The 22,322-nt window shown below is 38.8% G+C and overlaps 2 protein-coding genes across 4 annotated transcripts in view; one reads left to right on the plus strand and one right to left on the minus strand.

Moving 5' to 3' along the window:
- Nucleotides 1–1,972: 1,972 nt before the first annotated feature.
- Nucleotides 1,973–8,284, plus strand: otx1 (orthodenticle homeobox 1). The gene is made up of 4 exons (XM_053509243.1): nucleotides 1,973–2,246; nucleotides 3,862–4,059; nucleotides 5,149–5,300; nucleotides 6,415–8,284. Exons 2-4 carry the CDS (start codon nucleotides 3,963–3,965, stop codon nucleotides 7,162–7,164), a joined length of 999 nt encoding a protein of 332 aa, XP_053365218.1. The 5' UTR covers nucleotides 1,973–2,246; nucleotides 3,862–3,962; the 3' UTR covers nucleotides 7,165–8,284.
- A 7,409-nt stretch (nucleotides 8,285–15,693) lies between these two features.
- The window catches only part of wdpcp (WD repeat containing planar cell polarity effector), an 83,571-nt gene continuing 76,942 nt past the window's right edge, over nucleotides 15,694–22,322 (minus strand). For all 3 annotated transcript variants that reach the window (XM_053510606.1, XM_053510607.1, XM_053510608.1), the window contains 4 exons: nucleotides 21,417–21,510; nucleotides 19,469–19,560; nucleotides 18,709–18,737; nucleotides 15,694–16,724 (listed from right to left, as the gene is read on the minus strand). In XM_053510606.1, coding sequence (XP_053366581.1) covers nucleotides 16,674–16,724; nucleotides 18,709–18,737; nucleotides 19,469–19,560; nucleotides 21,417–21,510 — 266 coding nt within the window. In that variant the 3' untranslated portion in view covers nucleotides 15,694–16,673. The remainder of the gene's footprint in view (nucleotides 16,725–18,708; nucleotides 18,738–19,468; nucleotides 19,561–21,416; nucleotides 21,511–22,322) is intronic.

Raw genomic sequence — 22,322 nt, forward strand, 5'->3', positions numbered from 1 at the left:
TACAATCCCGCGAGCTGCTCCAATACTGCCCTGCTAAAGAGACAAAACTTTTCTTTTTTTTTTTTTTTGCTTGATTCCCTTTTCGTTCTCCTCCTCCTCCTCCTCCGTCTCTTCTACCACCTCCTCTATTCGCCTCCTCTAATCCCGAGATTTGCGAGCTCGGCGTTCAGGGGGGAAAAATCATGTGCAATTTGGGATTAGACAAAAATGCTTTTAGTACCAAAAAAAGACCCACAACTTGAGAGGTAGATGCTTTGTTAGGGGGTTTATATGAAAGAGTGTGTGTATGTGTGTGAGAGAAAGAGTGAGCGAGAGAACAGAATAAACAGAAGGCGTCGCAGGAATTAATAATTAATTAATTAAGGAATTAATGCTGTTCTGGATCGCATTTTTAAAAGCCTTCTTCGAAATATTATTATTATTATTAAATTTTTTCCTTGTAAATAAATTAAAAAAATATTTTTGTTAAATATTTCAATAGGTAACAATAAAACAGTAAAACAATAAAAAGTCATCGGTTGTTTTTTCCCTTTCCAAGCCTTTGTGCAACATCCAATAACTTTTTCTCCATTGTTTTTTCCCCTCTCTTTTCAATTAATAAGCATCAGTTCACTCGTATAGGCCACTTCTCCCCTCCATGACTTTGTAGACGTGTGGATCTCTCTGGATGTCTGTAAAGCCGCTCTTTGATTTAGATGGCCCATATAGTGGAGACTACAAAAATGTAATTTGGATCCTTTACGGCGGTCACTTGCTTTGAACATCAGCCCGCTTTCAGACCGGAGCTCAATTAAAGCCAGTTTATTTTGGTGACACCGACAAAAGACCCTGAAGCGAGGCTCCTTAAAATTAAAATCACCGTCCACCCCTGAGCCTGAGAGAAACAGCCAAGGAAACACTCCGGGTCACATTTTCTGAACCGATTTTTTATTTATTTAACTGTCATTTTTTTTAGTAGTGATCCTCAAAACAAAATGCTTTTTTTTTCGGCGCTCATTTTTATTAAAATTTCCTCCTTTCCAAATTCCCCCCTTTCCTCAATTCCCTCCTAAAAAGACCTCCTATTAAACTTTATTCAGTACTATTTCCAAATCTGTGTCTAAGTGGGGATTAGGCGTACATTAATATTCATGAGATGGGTTCCCAAAAATTGAAAATAGATAAAGAAAATAAATAAAGCTAAATTTAACTCTCTTTTTTATATAGCGCATTTGTATCCAGCGTTAAATCAATCGACATTATGGGGAAAAGAACTAAAGTCACACATCTTGCAAATAAATAAAGTTGTGTAAAGAAAATGGTCGAAATTATATTTCTTTTTTTATTGAATTGTTTGTCCATGTCACTTTTTGTCTACTGTAGAGTTAAGGTTATATTTCTGCCACTGAGTCATAGATGGAAAAAACTAAAACCGTGTTTTTTTATTGTTATTTATTGTATTTATATTTACTTTTATAGTTTGTTCATAACATTACATCCCATGCATGTTTTATTGTGACTTTATTATTTCCGTATTCGCCACATTTTCATTCCTGAAATAAAAAAATAGTTCACCTTTTTAATGACAATTTTGCATTTTAAGCATTCCACGACCATTGCATTAGTCTAAAATATTTCTCTAAACTGGTATATGTATAAGACTGCCAATTTCCCCCTGATCTAGTTTAAACCTCGAATTCTTTGCGTTTTCAGGAATTTTCGCTCCTCTCCAAAAGTCGTCGAGTCTCTGCTGCAGGTTTGTGTTGTGTTCGGTCACGAAGGGAGGATGCAGTGGGAGGGGCTTCGAGCTCACTACCGGCAGCGGATTGGCTGGTCTCGACGTCAGTTGGCCTCGGGGAGAGCGCTGATTTGTTGGCATGGAGCTAAGCTGCAGGTGTCCTCTGCTCTTAGAGAGGCAGGCTTAGGAGAAGGTGATCAATCTCCATCCGTCTACATTAGCAATCACCTTTTACACCGTCGAGTCTCCGAAAGCTTAAAACGAGTTTATTTGGTTATATGTTTTATATTAAAAAAACCTGCGGAATCGCGCTGAAAACACAGCGCTGTTCGGGTGTATGATTTAACCATTTAAAAAAAAGGAAAAACACCCACACAGAGACTTCCTGATTTTAGGAGCCTGTTAAAGCTTATTTATTTGGGTTGGTTTCTGAGTTGCTCCTGTTCGATTTCCTGATTTGCCATTGGCTGGATTTTTATTGTTGAGGTGTAAATCTGAGAAAATATACCAGACAAGGAAGTACCAAGCGGTAAGCAAACTATTATTAATATTATTAATAATGGAATAGTTTTTTTGTTATGTTGGTGCATTTTTTTTTCTTTTTTGTTTGTTTTATGTGCGATGGGTCGTAAACAATTTAATTGATCACCAAAATAAGTTTATATGCATGTCTAGATAGATAGAAGATAAAATGATTGCGACAAACCCACAACTTTCTTTTGATGTTAAGTGGTTAAATTTGGTCTTAGTCAGTACCGGTAGACTAAGGCTTTAGTTCGATCATTAACACATGAAATTAAGTGACTTTTTAAAATGATACGTTTATGTTTTAATTTCACGGAGCACTAGCACTTTGGGGGTCGATGTCCTCATCAGTAGGATTCTTCGAGCCTAATTGGAGAGGCGTGTTTTTGTGTTTTTGTTAATTTAGTTTGATGATAAGGCCTGTGCTTAGCCATGCTCCCTGGAGCTCTAATCTACATTGCAATTGACTTCATTTGCACGTAGGATCTCCTTTAGATGCTTTAGTTAAGTTAAAATAGTTAAAGCAGAAGGGTCTGAATACACAAATGCCTAATACTAGTCTGTTCTATTTGGGGAAAAAATACATTTTATAATTTTGAAAATAAAGAATTATTTGTTCTGATTTAATATTTTGGCATGTCCGCACAGATTTTGCGATGCTTTTCATCACTTTATAATTTAGAGTTTGATGTAAGTAGCTTAACAGTTTAAAGCAACAAATTGTTTGTTTTTTACTGAATAATAAATAATACGCAATTTAAAATAATGTATATGTTTTATTTAAAAAAATATCAAAATATTACATTTTAAAGATTCAGTCTGAAGTTTACTAAGTAGATGGTTGGTTGTTTTCGTTGACTTGGAAAATAATCATACTAAACTTTGCTATTTTCTCCCTTACATAATAATAATAATAATAATAATAATAACAGTAGGTTGGGGTTTTTGTAGTAGTTCTTTTGTAAAGAAAAATTACAGATAAGTAGGCACGAGGGCAGTGAGGCCTACACATTAAGCTTTCACATTTATTTTCACACATTACAGGAGGCTCCATTGTGGCCATTAATTAAATGAATAATGTTTAAAGTTGACTTATATTTAGGGTCTGTAGACCTACACGAAGTGCAAACGTAAATGTTTCAGACAAACGGAACGCATGCAATTTCATCGAAAGTGTAATGTAATTTACGTTTTTTTTTTATTAGATCAATACATTTTAATAAAAGTAAAGATTTATTATGGTCTGTTGATTTGGGGACAATCCGTAAATTCTAAAATCGCATCAAGGTAGTGCTCGCGCATGTCTAGGTTACTGATTAAATGGTTTATTTCATATGCGAATTCACTGTCTAATTTGAAAACACAAATATTCTTTCTTCTTACTTCAAGCCGCTTAAGACTAATGATTTTGTTTGTTTGTTTTTAAGTTACATCAATTAAGCTGTTTTACATTTCTTATAAAAATTTTTTTTTGCATTAACAGGAGAAAGCGTCACTACAATCCCGTGTTAAATAACACTTTGTTTTGTTTTATTTTAGATTTACTATTTGCATTTGGAAGTGTTGTCTGGTTTTCTGTGACTGGCGGCGCATTAACCACACACCGATTTGTGTTTCAGGATCTCTATTTGGGAGGCTTCAGCGCTCAGGCAAGCTGCATTACCGAGGTGAATCGCGCGCGATCTGGGCCGAACCGGGGCGACCCGCGCCTGCCTCTAGCATGATGTCATACCTCAAACAGCCCCCTTACGCCATGAACGGCCTGGGGCTGAGCGGAGCCGCCATGGACCTGCTGCATCCTTCCGTCGGCTATCCAGGTACACACACACACACACACACACACACGCGCGCGCACTATTATAAAGATTTACAGCTTCTTGTTTCACACTACTAACAAGCAGTGCTTGACAAAAATATTAACAGAACAGCAAATCTTATTTTTATTCTTTTTTATAAATGTTTTTAAAAAATTGGAAAACAAAACTATTAAACCGACGACAAAAAGTCCCAAACATGTAGACTATTCAGTTGGATTTAAATACTACACAGCTCACATTCTTGTTATTCTTTAGAGGATTGTTTAGGAGCTTTGTAAAAGGAAAAAAAATCTTCCACCGACCAAGTTGTGGTTGATCCCGGGGATTAGTTATAAGCCTGCATTGGCTTTTAGTGTGTGTTTCTCTGCAGTACGCACACATTTTCAGCTTTTAAAGAGTGTGTTAATGAGATGATGAATTGAGGCAGTTATGAAGGAAAACTCTCTAATAGCCAGTGTAGGGAGAGCCAAGACGCAACATTAGGACACACGAGGATCTGCGTGGAGGATTTTTTTATATTATGTGATCAATTTTATTGCGCGATTACAATATTTTTTTATTGTGGAAAGTAATTGTAGTGTATAAATCATTTAGCTGCTTTGGGCTGCTTGAGCATCTGTTCAGACATTTGCACTTGAACACTTTGCATGCTTGAAGAACTTTGACACCGTCGTCGTGACCCCTCATTATTTCTCTTGTTCATGAACTGCGAACCGGCAATTTTTTCCACTGATATTATGATTTTAAGTGCAACAATTTTTACATAAAATTAATTAAAAAACGCATAAACTTTTCTTTAGTGGCGATCATGTGCCAGACTGTGCATGTTTACTTTAACTTTACTTAATGACACACTTGTTCCATATAAAGCAAATTTAATCACTGGATTTTATTTGTTGTTGTTGCTTGAATTACATTTTTACAGTCGTTAAAAATTTAACAAGGTATATGGTATATTTCTACGCCTTAAATAAAGTGTGTGCACTGGAGGCTGTTACTGAAGGCACAAATTTTTACAATTTTTTACAACAAAAAAAAACAATAAACATGTCTTCATCCACAAAGCTTTGACTCTTTTTTTGCCAGCAGCAACTCCACGGAAGCAGCGAAGAGAGAGAACCACCTTCACTCGCTCACAACTTGACGTTCTTGAAGCGCTTTTCGCCAAAACTCGTTACCCGGATATTTTCATGCGAGAGGAAGTGGCTCTAAAAATTAACTTGCCAGAATCTAGAGTGCAGGTAAGTTAACAACTATTGTATTAATCCTACATGAAAACCCCCAAACAAGATGATTTGCTAAATGTAAAATCACATCGTCAGACCAGTGTTTTAAATTTATTTGTTTATTAGGTATATCAACTTTTGTGCTTTTCGAGATCTCAACACAACTACAGTAATTTTAGAGTCCATCATCTATTGTCTGGGCTAGTGTTCAATAGCGCCCCCTACTGAGTGTTGCAATATTTCCTGCATACTTTTTTTAAAGCCTTTTAGTAACCCACCACAGTGTGTATTTTTTTTGTTCATGGCTAAGGTTCTTATTTGAAGTATTTAATATGGACTTGTGGCAAAGTGTTAGCTTTTGTTCACCAAATGTAATCACTTCCTGTAATATGCTCTTGGGATTCTCAGTGAACGAAATTTCCTTTTTTCTCTATTGTCTTGAGGGGACTGACCATTAAACACATGAAAAGCTTCTGTTTTAGGACTGATATGTTTAGCCCAATATTTGAGAATGAATGTTTTAACAGCTTGACTGTTGAATTATAGAAATGATGGGGATTATGTAAACTGTGAAATGAGGACATCTGCTCCTTTCACACCATCTCTGATGATAATTTGTAATACAAATGTATCATTGTTTTGAAAAACTAAATGATTTTAAAAGGACAAGCATGTATTTCCTGAAGTAAAATTTTATTTGTTCTTGTCTGGGTGTGTGAAATAAAACACCCCACTACAAGACCCTCCTTGTACTATTGAATTACCATCTCTGGTGAGGAACTTGATAGCCTAATATCTTCCTGCCACCTCCTTGTGCTGTAATGAGATCCAGGGGCCTGAAGAGAGAGCCTTCATGCAAATTAACGCATCTAACGGCCAATAACTAGGTGTTCTCCACACTGCTACTGTACAATGGCTTTCTGGGTTTGCCCTTCAGGCATGCACGAAAGGTCTCTTTAATCATTTAGCCTGATGTAGCTCTGTGGGGTGTGATTGTATTTCAGATGCTTTTGAATGATTGTCTGCTTCACTATGTGATTAAAAGAACAGAGGTCATTGTATGTTGGTATACAGTAGTTGAAAATTCAATCTTCTGCATGCTTGTTTCAGCCTGTTTCTTGTGTTCTAGGTGTGGTTTAAGAACCGTCGGGCAAAGTGTCGCCAGCAGCAGCAGAGTGGCAGCAGCAGCACAAAAGCTCGGCCAGTGAAGAAAAAATCTTCTCCCACTAGAGAAAGCACGGGCTCTGAGAGCAGCGGGCAGTTCACACCACCGGCCGTCTCCAGCACTGGCTCTGCTTCCTCTTCCACCTCTTCCTCTTCCTCATCCTCAACCAACAACAGCATGTCTACCTCAATTGGCACGGTCTCATCCATCTGGAGTCCAGCCATGTCTCCAGGTTCAGCACCTCCCTCCTCGTCTCTCTCAGAGCCTGTTCCACCCTCCAGCGCCTCCTGCATGCAGCGCTCCATCTCTGGTTCAGCTTCTTCTGCCTCCTCTTCCTCTTACCCCATGTCTTACAACCAAACGGCAGCATATGGCCAAAGCTACCCCACACCATCTGGATCCTACTTTAGCGGTGTGGACTGCAGCTCCTACCTGACACCCATGCATTCGCATCACCACCCGCACCAGCTGAGCCCCATGACACCATCATCCATGCCCACGCACCCACACCACCACATTAGCCAATCTTCAGGTCACCACCATCACCACCACCACCACCATCACCAGGCATACAGCGGCGCCGGCCTGACCTTCAACTCCTCTGACTGCCTGGATTACAAGGAGCAAACACCATCCTCTTGGAAGCTCAACTTTAACACTGCAGACTGTTTGGACTACAAAGACCAGGCATCCTGGAGGTTCCAAGTCTTGTGATCTGGTGGTGGTTATTGTAACTTTTTTTTTTTTCTCTCCCCTTCACTTTTTCTCTACCTTTCAGTCACCCAATCACATACTTCACTCTCACTGTTTTTAATAGTGTGCTGAGTTTCTAAATATAAATATATTGAAGAAAAAAAAGTTATACGGACTGACAGAGTTAACAAAATAGATGTTCAGCATCACTTTTTTTTTTTTTTTTTATAAAAAAGGAAAAGTCCAGTGTTTGGAGAAAAAGGAGAAACATGCGACCACGTGGAAGAGATTTTCTTTTTCGCCAAAACGATACATTTTTCATATAAAGATTTACAGACGGTTTAAGAAACCCGACATCATCATCATCATCTCACCAAATCCCCTCTTCAGCTTTGGAGTAAAATAAACATTACACGTTGCGCAAGACTGTGAACTCTGTACAGCTTTTCTTTTTTTTTCTTTTTTTCTTAAATCGATTATTTTTAGGCTGCGAGAGATTTTTGTGTTTTTAATCAGCTTGAGCAGAGCTGAATCCTGTACATAGGTATATGGGTCCGTTCCAGTGACCATTTTAGCTGGCGTTGACGGAATCTGAGATGGTTTAATACTTTGTTTTTTGCATTTTTATTTTTCCCCCCCTTCCCAGTTTTCCCCCCAGAAATGAAGAATTTTCCCGCTGCCGGACTCGTAGCTGTCTGATCTGCCGATCATGTCGGTTTGGTAATGCTTGAGAGGAAAACGAGATTTTTATAAGCAAGGCACTACATGTGTGTAAGGGGAAAATAAAATGTAAAGGAGAAAAAAAAAAAACACAAGACATCGATTTAGAATAGGTGAATTCGGGTCACATTTTGTTCCAGTTAATCGGAATTTTATTCCGTTAAAAATTCGGCAGCAGAAACTGGATGATCATGATTAGAGGAAGTTCTTCACCGGGCAGCGCAGAAGTCGGACACATTTACAAAGCACTTGATGGACTTTTCCCGACTTCAGAAGAGAAAATGTGGACTTTTAAGGAACATTTCCCCCCAAGATGCCAGTGAGATGTTGAATGTATTTCAGGCGCAGGCCATTACATTCCTGTCCGTAATAATAATGAAAATAATAAAGAACGGTTAACTACCAGCTTCTTTACACTGTGTGTGTGTGTGTGTGTGTGTGTGTAAGAGAGAGGGAGAGAGAGACTGTGTGACTGCGGTAAAGCTCCAAGTACATCAATCATTTGCAAATGAAAAACATTCGGAAATAACAATAGTTATGGATATTTATTATTATTATTATTATTATTATTATTATTATTATTATTTATAGCTCGACAGGGTGACATTCGGGTTTCTTTTCAGGGAGGAAAGTTGGAACTAATGTCATTGTTCGGCTGCTGGGAATTTAATTATATTCCTCACAGTTTGAGCTGCAGTTTCAGAGGTTAACACTTTAAAAATCTATTAAAAAAATTTGTGCACTCTCTCTATATATATACATATTACACAATGTACACGCACATAATACTGTATAGTTGTGTATTTTGTATATTGAAGGACATTTACGTTCTGAGCAGCAATATTACATATAATACAATTATAGAAATGCACTTCTGTTGAGACTCTATCAAAGCGAAATGTTCTAAACATGTGTATAATGTATATATATAATTAGATCAGATAGCACGCAGTTGTTTCTGCATAACCCGACCCGAGTTCCCCCAAAACAGCCCTGCGGCCAAATCGCCCCCCTTGATTGCGTAATTATGTGGGCGTGGTTTAGGGTTAATGGCTCAAAAAAGGAAGGGAAACTGGCCGTCAGGGGAAGAAAAAAACAAAACAAATCCCTAAAACTGTGTACCGAAACATGTTCCGACAGATCAGCTTTGCTTTGTGTGGTTTTTAAGCGCGGGAAGAATGTGCTCCTGTAGCGTTTAATGTATTACATCACCGGAAAGGAGAAAAAAATAATGTTGCATTCATTACTATTTATTTCAGCAAATTTGACTATTCTGTAGTAAATTGTATTAACCTCGATGATAAAACTATAATCTTTAAAGATTTCCAAAAATGATTTGGGGAGGAAAAGGTCTTGTGGTGATCAGAACGGAATTCTCCAATTAATTCCTAATGAGAGAACATCACGTGACTGTAATCAGGTTGCATGTTAATTATGAATAAAGTCGCAGCTGAATCAACAGAGTGCGCGAAGGAGCCGGGACATGTTTGCGCTGCTGCTCGGGTTCAGGCTCGGTGCTGGGATTCAGACAGCAGGCCGCTCCAGAAACACGGACGGATTTGTCAAAATTAGCATCAAGCAAACATTCTGGAGCGGAAAGAAGCGTTTCCGGTGTTCACCCGGTGCACCTGCTCGAGCAGAGGGAGAGAGAGAGAGAGAGAGAGAGGGAGAGAGATTTACAAAAGGTATTTAAAGTTTAGGGGTTTCTGAGGTTTTCTTTCGTGTACAAGTTTGTTTTCCACCTGAAAACTGGAATAATAGTCTAAAGTAACAAATCTGTCCAATCTGGAGTAAAGAAGTCTGTTCTGTTCGGTTCTGTTCGGTTCTAACATGTGATTTAGTGTGTGATTTGGGACATGGCCAGAATAGTGAGTGAGAGTGTAGTGATTAATCTCTCGCGCGCTCTAACAAATAAAATAAATGTCATTTATAAAAAAGAAAGAAAAGAGAATTTAATTCAGTAAATTAAAATATTTAACAAAATCTGAGAAAACAAAATGAATGCGTTTGTCGTTTTATAGGCGAATCAGTAAAAACACGGAGCATTGAGAAGGGTTTAGCAGAACTAAATATCGTGGCGGCTGAATTTAGGAAGTAAAATTAACAGATTAATACACATTAAATTAAACGAGAGGTTTTTAACTTTTTTCGTATACGATAGTTTAATTGCACAAAGTATCTTTAAATCTAATTAGAAATTCTAAAATGTTGACTTTAATTTGTTGTTGAGGAGTAAATATCCTTTAATTAATCCAGATGTTGTCACGCCACTGGAGTACGAGCAACTCTAATAAACAAACAACAACAAATAAACAAAAAATAAATAGTAACTAAATAAAGTCAAAAACTGTCACTTTGAAAGATTTTATAAATAATTAATAATTTTACGAATTAAGTTTATCATAAGGATTAAAATGTTTTAATAAACCTCGCATTTTTCTCATAAATATTTTTTCCTTTAAATACTCGCGCGCTGATTTTTTTTTTACTTTGAGTTATGATGGAAATATTTACGATTTTATAAATATAATGTTAGTGTTTATTAAATTAATATAGAATTAAACATAAATGTTTAATTTGCCTGTGTGTGCGCGCGCACGAGAGAAAAAGGGGAATAATAATTTTTTCCCTCCTTCTTTATTTATTTATTTATTTATTTATTTTGCTACGCTTGCTGTCCAGCATCACCATCACACTGTAATACATAATCAGAGTTTATGGTCTTTAAGTCAATAACAAAACTAACAATAATAATAAATAAAAAAAAACCAAAAATCTTAATTCAAAAATTAAGAATGCAGCAAAATTAAATGTTCAATTACATGAATACAATAATAATTACAATAATAAAAATAATTACAATAATAATAATGTAAATATTAACTTCTTGTAGTCTTCACTGTCGGGTATAAGGGAACTTTCACTCTGCCTGAGGTCATACCTTTTTTTTTTTTGTTGTTGTACATTTTCTCATGAAACATGGATATAGTATACGTTTAAAAATGACACAGTTGGAGCGTAATTGTCTTTTAAAGCTATTAGGCCAATTAACACTAAATGCAACTTAGCAGATGAAACAAAGTCACCAAAACAGTGATGACTCTTCATGGTACCACTTCAGTGAAGGAATTGTTTACAGTTTTTTTGTGGCATTGTTCTGACAATATAAATAACTTTATAGACTTTAGTTTCCAGTGGAGGAGAAAAGGTCATAACTGATTTTTTTTTTTTTTTTTTTTTTTTTACAACAATCGGTGGTTATAGCCATCACCTCACTGAAGCAATCTGGACGTTAAACTCTGAATTACTGCACTATAATTACACATGGAGACTGTAAAAGGGATTTATAAGCCAGAAATGTGGTGCAGTGATGAGATGAAGAGATGCCCGTGTGCCCTGTAGAGAAACTGCTGATTGTGGTGCTTATGGTTTTAGTAGAAATGCTGAGGATAGAAAAACATAGACCCACTGACGAGGATTAATAGCAGCAGAATATAGGGGTTTAAGCCCAGACAGTGGGTTAGAAGTTATAACCCGATAGACTGTCCTGTGTGAGGAAGGTTGTGGTACCTGCGATGGGATTCACTCACCATGCCATGCTGAAACTTAAGGGAGCTGTACAAGGTTATCTAAGGATTATTTACATTAGAATTCAACATATATAATATTATACTTATTAACATTTTATTGTCCTTTTTTTAGGTGAGGAAAATATATTTTGGACATCAATGACCTATTGTCTAACACCATATCTTTATTTCCAAAAAATTACAAGTGCTCATAAAATTGAAATTCTTACAATTTCAGCTCATAACATCTTCAATTTATTTAGTTTACAAAAACAGAACAGATGCTCCAGATGCTGACTGAAGTAAAAATGTGAGATTTGGTAAGGTTCAAAACTGGAAATGAAAAATTGTCATCCACACTTAAAACTAAAGTTTAGTTTGTCTCTTTCTGTGTGTATATATTTCTTTTACAAATATGAAAATGGTGAGGCTCGAGCTTATGTCTTTCTTTCCTAGTATTAACCCCACCCACCGAGTACTGTACATTTTTACTCCATGTTACATATTCCTCTTAATTGTTCCTGCTCTCGCCTACACATCTACTTACATTCTTATTAGGGTTTAAGTTTGCAAGCGCCTCGTGTTTACTGCTTGGAGACACCAGCATGATGTTGTCTTGGTTAACGGCTCCACAAAGGAACTTCAGCATTCTTACTTGACAACACTGCAACCTAATCGCACCAGTGGCATAATGGCCCTTAACAGCCCTAATTATAGAGGCCTGGACAGTTTGGTGTGTTTATTCGTGTAGGTTCAGGTGACCGGACGACCGTGCCACACCTCTCCACCTGAACAGTTTGCTAGGTATGTCATGGTGTAGTGAACTTTTAACCTGCTAGGCCTCGGCAGAACAGGTTCCTCTTGGTGAATATAAAGCCGTGGCATGCTTACACAGTAATCAAATCGAAATAAAAGCTGAAAGTGAGAATGCTGCTGAATAGGAAATTTGCTGGGAAAAGCATTAAGGGCTCAGTGCCAGGATTGTGTCAAACATTTTTTTTTATATATTTTTTTTTAAAGCAAACCCATATGAAACATAAAGCTCTCCTCACCGTCTACGGAACGGCCTGTCCAAGCTGAACACATGCAGATTGTGTACATGTGGGTGTGTGTTGGTGAGAGATTAATGGCAGAGGCGTCAGCAGTGAAGGCAACAAAGAGGCTTAATTTCTAATATTAGCTCTAGCATCTCGCAGAACAAACTCAAAAGCATCAGAGAGACAGAAATGTTCTAAACCAATGTTGAAAATCAGTCTTTTACAGCACATTTCATGCTTTTATTTTTGTGCTGTCTCATATTTCAAACCTCACCTTGAACAATAAACGATAGTGACATCTGAAAGGCTTTGTGGAAAATAGTTGAATTTGAAAATAAAGGGACAGGAGGAAGAAAACATGGATATAAAAAGCCTGAGGGAGACTTTCATGAGAACGCGGGAACTGTCGCACAAAAATGACTTTTGCATGTTTATTTAAATCCGTGGCGAAATATAATTGGTAATGAAACGGAAGTATAGAAGAATGTCCCTTTCTATGGCTTATATATTTGGATCATTAGTAATCATACTGGAGGTCATTTCATATATTTGAACTTTAACTGTACAACCGAATTTTCGCAGTGTGTGCTGTAGACTGGGGACCAATCAATCGATAGCGAGTATTTATCAGTCCGTGGTGTCGTGGATAGTCCTGACATCTCACCGCTCCACAGATCTGATTCGGTCCTGACATCGGTTACGGGGGTTTTCGCCGTCTCGGTGGCTTCCTCAGGGTTTTCTGGGTTCATCCAACATGAGATCCAACATTCAGGTCAGTGAAATGAAATGATGTCAACACGACTAAACTAATTAATACAATCAACTTCATTAACATGTCTGTAAACATTTCTGCACAAACGGCATGTTTGTAGAAATGCCACAGTTTCCACTTTATTGATTGTTTTGTTTTATTTAAAGGGTGAGCTGCGGTCCATCACTCACACGAATACCCTTTTTGTAATTCATAAAGGAATAGAAATACGACTTTATTCTGTTCACAAGTATAAACCCTGGATAGAAGCACTGTTTTGTGAATTTGTAAATTTTATTTTTATAATAATAATAATAATAATAATAGTACTAATGTGAGCTATTTGCTGAAAAACGTTTCATGTTGTGGGATGGGAGATTCATTTATGTAGTACTTTTAACAATAGATGACATCACAAAGCTGGTTTAAAGAAATAAAAATTCCAGATATCCAGTGCTGTTCAGTAATCTTAAACTATCATCATTTTTTCATATTAAATTAAATGATGTAAATTAAATGGGAATGAAAAGAAATTGGAACAAGTGTCTAAAGGGTTAGGGTTAGGGTACCTCAGCAGCGACCTCATTTCCCCTCTCGTCTGTTCCAAACACTCAGCATCAGCAGTATATAACTAATCACCAGCCTGATCATCTGTCAGCATCTGGATCGGTTTCTCACTGGGTCAGGCCTTACGTCAGATGCTTTTATGCTTGAATGGTCAATGAGTGACTTAACATACGAGAGAGTCTGACTCTTTAGAAGCAATATAAAGAAATTATGGGGGGCTCAAGACTTTTGCACAGTGTTTGTAATATATATATATATATATATATATATATAGTTGACCAAGTTGTCCAGTATTAAAGTTTTTGGCTACCTGATGCTACATGCCACCGGAGCGAGTGTGAGATCTATCTCTCGGGGCTGTGAGGCGTTGAGTTTGATTGACATGAAATGATGAAGATGCTGTTCTAGGGAGAAGACTTCTGTCTTATGATGCCTGCATCTCTAGAACATTGTACTGGATATTTTGGCAACAGGTTCTGTACCTGTACTATTTTCAGCCACTATCCTGTGGTGTCCAAAACGTCCTTTATTTCTCTGTATAACCCACTGCTGCACTAATCCCAGTGTTCCATCAAAGCCATGCTCCACGTTTGAAACGCGTGATGTGGTGATGTCTCCCAGCCGAGTGCCTGTAATACGCAAGTGGTGCTGGTGGATGATTGTGTGTACAGTTCACACTGACCGATGTGTCTCTCTCACCAAGTATATAACAAATTATCTGTTGATTTTCAAGCATCACGTGTTCCACGCACTGAATGTTGATGGGAACAACTGCAGTGGGCTCCAAGCCACCTCGGCCGGGAACGTCAATCACAGACGAACGGCCTTCAAATGTTTTACTGCAGTTAAGAGTCTCATCACCACACAGTGCTTAACGTCATCTCCAAATGTCAGTTTTACACCAGAAATTTGATCAAAGTTGACATGAACGCCTCTTATCAGTATGGCAGTATTAATTGGCAGTAATTCATTTATTTGGCTTGTTTGACAATCGGGTACAGTACATGATATGGTTGCTTGTTTAGCACCAACTCTTATCTTTATCTGTAATGGAGAATGCATCTGGAACAGTTGTACATTTTATTGTATTTTCTGTTCAGATCGGGAGCACAACGGAAAATCAACACACACACACATGCGTCTTTCTCTAGACTTTTCACTCCAAAAGTTAGAACTGGCTGAAGAAGTAGTGACAGGTTGGGTTAATAGTTTTTAAAATATTGAGTAGGTTGTGTGTGTGTGTGTGTGTGTGTGTGTGTGTGTAATATATATAAAATGCACCGCAAACTGATTTTCATTTACCTGAAATCGGACCAGTGGCAACAATAAAACGTCTGTCTTGCGTCGATTCGGCATCTGTTTCCAGCATCAGTTCATGTATTTTTCTTTTATGAAAACATGGAAATCCTCTTAGAATGTAGAGTAAACTGATTACGATACTGCGAGGGATTACGGGTGGCTGGGTGCCGTCAGATTAAGTTTGAGGGAAAAGCGTCAGCCCTGACACGGGTGAAACGCTGCCGTTCTCTGCCTTCTAACTCCTGCGTGTAATCTCTTTCTCACATACACGCGTGTGGAATAAGACGAGAATAAACCCAAACCACCTACTACACAGGACACGTCATACCAATCTACAATCCAGGAGAAATTTGTTTCTCTTATCTTTATTGTTTTTTACATTTACGTCTCAGGACCCATTTAGTTGATCTAAAATCAAGGCCAGACGTAACGGAGCTGGTTGGAGTTGAAGGTTGTGGAGTCTTAACTCGGACATAAAAAAACATAAATGAGGTTTTAAATCACATCAGAATGATTACTGAATGAAGGGTACAATTGGGGGGTAAAAAACAAACACAGGAGACAATACATTTATTTAAAAAAAAAAAAAAAGTTTATTTAAGGCATGTAACGAATCTCTGAAAATACCTCTAGTCCAGAATTATATTATCACATGCTGTACAGTGGAGCCTTGGATTGCGAGTAACTTGGACTGCGAGTGTTTTTGCAAGACGAGCAAATTTTTAAAATTAATTTTAACATGATAAATGAGCGAGGTCTTGAAATACGAGTAGTATGCATGCGCTTTGTCTGCCGAGCGTCATGTGATCACAATTGAGTCAATGGTTCTTCTTCCTCTCGTGCTGCAGGATTGTGGGTAATCGTCTTCCATGCTCAGTCTCAGTGCACGTGCGTCACTTGTATAGTCGTGCTGTTTAATAAAACATTGTGACCGCGTGAGTGGGTGTAAAATATTTTTTTTGTAGTGTCCATGACAACGCATGGGCAATGTCACATTTCTCCAAAATCATCCGCATAAGGCAAGAGTAGGTGTCACTACAGAGGTTCCCTGTTAAAGTCATGGAAAGGAAAGTTTCCAGTGAGCCAGAGAGCAGTAGATCTGTTATGGTGTGTGTGTGTGTAAGTTGTCCAACACAAAACCCCTTCCCCTCCTCTTACCCTCTCTCCTGTCTTTCTCACACCAGCCACGATTCTTTTTAAAGGTTTGAAAGTACAATTTGGTATTTTTTTTTTTTTCTTTTACTTTTTTTGTGGAACAAAGCTGTTTCCCCATTATTCCTTATGGGGAAATTCATTTTGATATACAAGCACACGTCCAGAATCCAAGATTTAAATCTATTTGTGAAATCCTTGTGGCACTGAACTCAGATCCACAAACTGCGAAACACCATTTTACAAAAACATCTTGCATTACTTTCTACAACTCTCATTAAAGAAATATCCAACACTGACGTATAAACACTGGTCGATTTCCTGAGACGTGAGTTTCTCCTTTTCAAAGCTCGTTCGACAACACATTCTTGCAACTAATAAACAAGTACACATGATGGTGATGAATGACGATGATGATAAATTCGTACTCTGGGTTTATACTAAGCCAAGATGAATGACTTTGAGCTTTCCAGGGTCTTTGGATTCCTGCAGAAATATGACAGGAAAAGTGTTAATGAACATCGTCCGGAAAGAAGTCAAATAATTTCAGTACGACCAACCACGTGTAGAACTGATGCAGACCTGAATGCTCTAAGATCTACATGGAATATGTACAGTATACAGTATATAGACAGTTTTTCAACACTAAGGACATTTTCTTATAACTTAATTAAAGAGGATCTGGCAGAAATTGCAGTTCTTTAAGTGATTCTAACCATCGATGACCATAAACAAGACCGAGAGATCTTCTTGTGTGCATGCACACATGCGCTGCAGTCTTCCAACAAAGTGGCAAAATGACATGTGGCACAGTACTGGCATTAACAACTGATGTCGTACAACCATCTCTGCCTTTGTTTTTGACTTGCACTGTGGTTGCATCACATGCATACCATCTGTATCTCCTAGTTTCATGTTATTTCTTTGGCCAACTGTATTACACATCAATCACTGGGCCGCCCGCTTGTTGCTTGGCAGTAATCTCTCGTGTCCACAGGTTCGGGTTGCCCCCCTGCAGCAGTGCCGAGTTGCCGAGCCTCTAAGTGTGGACGTCCTCCACTGTCTACTCAACCATGTGACTAATATTATGGTTTGGTGTGTGGTTTCCTAACACAATACCGAGCTCTTCCCACTAAACTGTGGGATTCTGTCGTGGAGTTGGTTTTCCCTCCATTACTCCTGCAGAGTCAGACTCCACCTGAACAACTTGCTATACCCTGGAAACACCCACACTCAATGAGGACTCTTAAACCTACCAATGGCATGAACGTCCAGTTATTTTCTAGATGAGCTGGCAGCACACGGGGCTCAGCCGACCTCGACCAAAATGGGATTGGACAGTAAAACATGGCACTGAAGAGCATGGTGGATCCACAGTGTGTAAAAGATCTCAATCGTCAGGGTGGGATGAGGTCAAATCTCTCTTCCTTCCTTATGCTTCCTTAGCTCTGTGGGTTTGTTCATTCATGGTTACTTCACTGAAAGTAACTTGGGCTGTATGATGGTGCAGCTTCTTAGACCTGGGACCGGTTTGGCAAGGTGCAGGCGGAACCTATCCCAAGCCCAATTCCTTGTTTAGTGTGCTGGATTGGGAGAGCTTTGAGATGTCACTACTGGGGGAGGGAGCAGATCTGCTACAATGGTTAAATCCAACCCTGCGTACTAAACTACTAACTAAAGGTATGCTCTAATAAATATTAAATTCATATCTAAATCAATGGAGAGAGACTATTCTACATATGATGATGCTTAATACAAATTGTTGGGAGCTCTTGATGTGCAGATCAAGTTGATTAATTAATCCTAGTCATTTGGCCATTTGGTTATCTACAGTATAGTGATTTAAAATTGTTATTGATCAAGTCGTGTTATTGTGGCATATTATGGTAATGGTAACAAAAATATAAAGAAAAGATGCACCGAGATCCACCAATAAAGAGTAAATCATTTAGACTGAATAGGCAAAAGTTTATGGCCACCTGACCTTCACACCATGTGCTTGTTGAACATCCCATTCCAGATTTAGTCTCCCCTTTGTTGTTGTTATATTGTATGTCCCAGTCCTCTGGGAAGACTTTTCACTAACCCTTTGGGATTTAACCGCAACTTCAACTAAAACTGCATTAGTGAGATCGTTCCTGGGGTTGAGTTCAGTCACTGGCACACTAAGGTTTTTCCACTACAACCTTAACACACCATGTCTTCATGGAACTTGCTTTGTGTCCCCTCATGCTGGAGCAGGTTTGGGCGTCTAAGTTCCAGTGACGGGAAGCTGTAATGCTCCAGCATTCTGTACAAAGACATTTTGCGCTTCAGACTTGTGTGGGAAAGATCATCATAAAATGGGTGTGATCGTCAGGTGTCCACATACTTTTGGCTGCACAGCTTATTTCCTTCAAAAACACAATGAATGAAACTTTTTGATAACAGAGGTTTACAAGGTAGAAGCGTTTAAAGCATGACGTCGTACCTGATCGTTATGGTCGATACACGCCAATTCTACAGAAGAAGGAGAAAAAGAAGTACAGATGTCAGTAAACTTTGCGCTAGATTTTCCAGTTTTGTCGGTCGCACCAGTCTGAGGCGTTTCTCACATTACACACGGAGGACATCACATAGGAAAATATATATTATACAGTATAAGGTTCTGTAGACGTTGTCATACACTCGTGTGTTTATTCAGTAAGTTGGGCTTTCCAGGAACCCGGTACTGTAGCTTTATGTTAAACGAGCCCTGCCGCCATCATTTACATTCAAGATTACACTCGCATTAGAAGGCTGATGCAAATGTCTGTAATAACCTGCAGTCAGCACTGCCCAATAAATATGTATTTGGGGAAAAAAAAATTATAATTATTATGCAGACCTGAAAAGAATAAAACATTGAATTCTGGGATGAGTAGTTAACTACAATTGAACTTAAAAAAAAAAAAAAAAAAAAAAAGGCAGCCAAGTTGAACAAATTTTAGAAAAAGGGAACATAGGGCGAGGGACGGGGCGGAGGGGGGAGGGGTGTGTGTGGTGGTGGTGGTGGTGGCGGGACTGGGGCGGCTGAATTCATATTCATATGCACGTCCACTGGACTGATTAACGGCTATAATGGAAGTGCATCGGCGCAAGGACTGCACGGGATCACAAGCATAAGCCCGCAGCATACACGGACACGCAGATACATACAGATACGATATACAGGCACTGCGACATGCACACGCAAACACACACACACACACCTGTTTGAATCCAGGGCCAGATGACAGGATTTACTGTTGCCTCGGTGAGGTCTCCGTCCATCTCCCTGTCCATCTTTTCCTTAGAGTCACCTCTATAGAGATGGAGAGAAAAACTGTTCATAAAACAGAATAATAAATCCGAATCTTAATGCTGTTTTTCTTTATATGCTTTATATCTCCTTAAATTAAACTTTTCCAAAACCATTTTCCGAATGTCCTGAAACATTGAAGTGGAAGTTCGAAGATCGGTCTACAATTGTCTCTCGTATGTCCTGTAGTAGTTTGGATCGTAGAACTATCCCTCTCACTTTCTCCTTCTGCATAAAGTGAACTCCTGATCAGTGTTTACGCGGTTGCTCCACGTTCAGCCCATCACATGTTCGAGTCCTGGCTGCCTCTGAGTGTAAGAAACTATGATCGGACTATCTCTAAGGATGTGACCTACAGTACTCTCTCCACAGACGTTAGGCTTGATGCGTAAGACGTGAAAGGAAGCTTAGGTTAGCTTGTAACTTTCCAGTTTCGTAGAGACTCATTATATACAGTACAGTACCATTTAAACATTTGGATACAGTTCCAATACTGGAATTATTTCAACATTATGAAATCACACATGGGGCATTAGGTGAATTAAATAACAACAGCCAAGCTATTAAAACATGAAGGTCAGCTGTTCCGGATCAGGTCTCGCAAGAACAGTATCGTGTCGAGTGCATTAGCAAAAACCCATCAAGCTCCATGATGAAACTGTCCCCCATGAAGACCTTCCCGAGGAAAGCAAGACCAGAACTGACCTCTGCTGCAGAGGAGAAGTTCATTTAGAGTCACCAGCCTCAGAAATCACCGATTAACAACCAGAACCTCAGATTAGGTCAGGTCAGTCCATGGAGGAAGAATGGAAATTAACGTCAATCAATCATCGTCAAAATGAATCATCCTTGTTGGTTTCAGGGTTTCACAGGAAGAGGTTAAGTGTAGATACAAGATTCGCCGGAGTAACAGACAATTCAATATTACCTCTCAAAGACTGTGTGAAAGTCTTTGCCTGTGCATGTGTGAATTCTTTCTTACTGCTCTCTCTTCTTCCACATTCTCTCTCTCTCTTTCTATTCTCCCTCTTCCTGCCTTTCTCTCTATGCCAGAATTCAGTAGCTCAGTGTCTCTAATCCAGGCAACCTCGGCATAAAAAACAAAACAATGAAACTCGATCCGAGAGCAGATTAGACAGGCTATAGAAAAAAAAAAATCGGAAAATAAAAACAACATGCAGAATGATTAAGATTGCCCTTATAGTCTTGGTATAAATATATAAAAGTGAAATGTAATTGTGAGAAAAATTCTAAATAGGAGGAATAAAAACACAGCGAGACTGGAGACTATTTCTAATAACACTGTAACAAAGTATGATTGTGATTAATTCGATACATTTTTTTATTGATTGCGAGCACTAATAATAATAATAATAATAATAATAATAATATGCTGCCATTTTTAATATTCCAACTTTGACCGTGTCAGCATTTCTCAGCTATCAGTATCTATTAAACACCTTCTATATAACGAACAATCTGATCATACAGCAGCGTTTAACCCTGCTATTTATATGCATCGTTTCTGTTTGCATTCTCTAAAGGGCTAATTCCACCTGAGCAAATAAGTCCTGATGGTTTGTAAGAGGTTATCGGATGTAAGGGCGATCTGGTGGCATGCAACTACAGGAAACGCGGGCACTACAGGGGCATAGCAGAGCTGCATAGCCGGGACCACGCTGTGTAAGGTAAAGAGGTGCCAAAACATTTAAACAAAGTTAGCTGAATGTGTATCTCTATGTAACTACAGGTGTTTACCAAGAACATGTCTTCAGTTACATCAGCGCAGGTGTTTAACTAGAGTGCATCATTTACTAGCCACTTATAATACATATTCACACACACACACACACACACACCTTGCGTTCCTGTGTGCTTTACTGGAGTTGGGCCGTTCTGTGTGTGTGTTACTGGGCGAGATACACACTCCATTCCGTGCTGGCTTGGGCTCATCTGAAACGAGAACACACACACGCACACACACACACACACACACACACACGCATAATACTGCACGAGTCAGATACAGCGAGGGATAAATAAAAATATACGGACATATTTAAGCGATATTGCACGAGCGAGTGTGCGGGTTTGTGACGGCTGTGATTCGGCCGCAGGCGTGAAAGCGATGTGGGAGGTCAGGAGATAATCACCGCCATGCCGATGTTATTAACTTTTATTGAACAGCCAATTCCAGCTCACAACATGACAACCGTATGACTTTAATAAATGTGGAAAGTACTAGGAGCTTCAGAATGTCCACTTGTAAAGTGTCTTTAACATCAGTGATTAACGTTAGTGTTAAATAAAACAATTAACATTACAGCACTGAGTTACATCCGTAAAAAAAAAATCAGTAGTTAAAATGAGGTCATGTGACCTGATGAGTCCAGATTGAGTCCAGAGTGATGAGCGCGTCAGGGTAAGAAGGTCAGCACATGAAGCGATGCATCAATCACGCATAGTGTCCACTGTTCCCGCCTCTGGAGACAGTGTCATGATCTGGTGTTGATCGGTTGCTCAGGTCTAGACTCGGTAACGTTATGTGGCAATAAAATGAAGTCAGCTGACGACCTGAATGTCCTGAATGGACCAGGTCATCACATCTATGGAGTTTTTCCCTTCTCTGATGGCACGGGTTATAACCCAGGACTCGGATTGTGAAAGACTGAACTGGACACCCCACTGTGTGCCGTAACCACAGCCAAAGGAGGCTGAATGAAATCTTAGAGGACTTTTTTGGCCAAAAGTGTCTCTCCTACAAC

The sequence above is a fragment of the Clarias gariepinus genome, chromosome 13 (assembly GCF_024256425.1).
Source record: "Clarias gariepinus isolate MV-2021 ecotype Netherlands chromosome 13, CGAR_prim_01v2, whole genome shotgun sequence".
In the NCBI taxonomy this organism is placed as follows: domain Eukaryota; kingdom Metazoa; phylum Chordata; class Actinopteri; order Siluriformes; family Clariidae; genus Clarias; species Clarias gariepinus.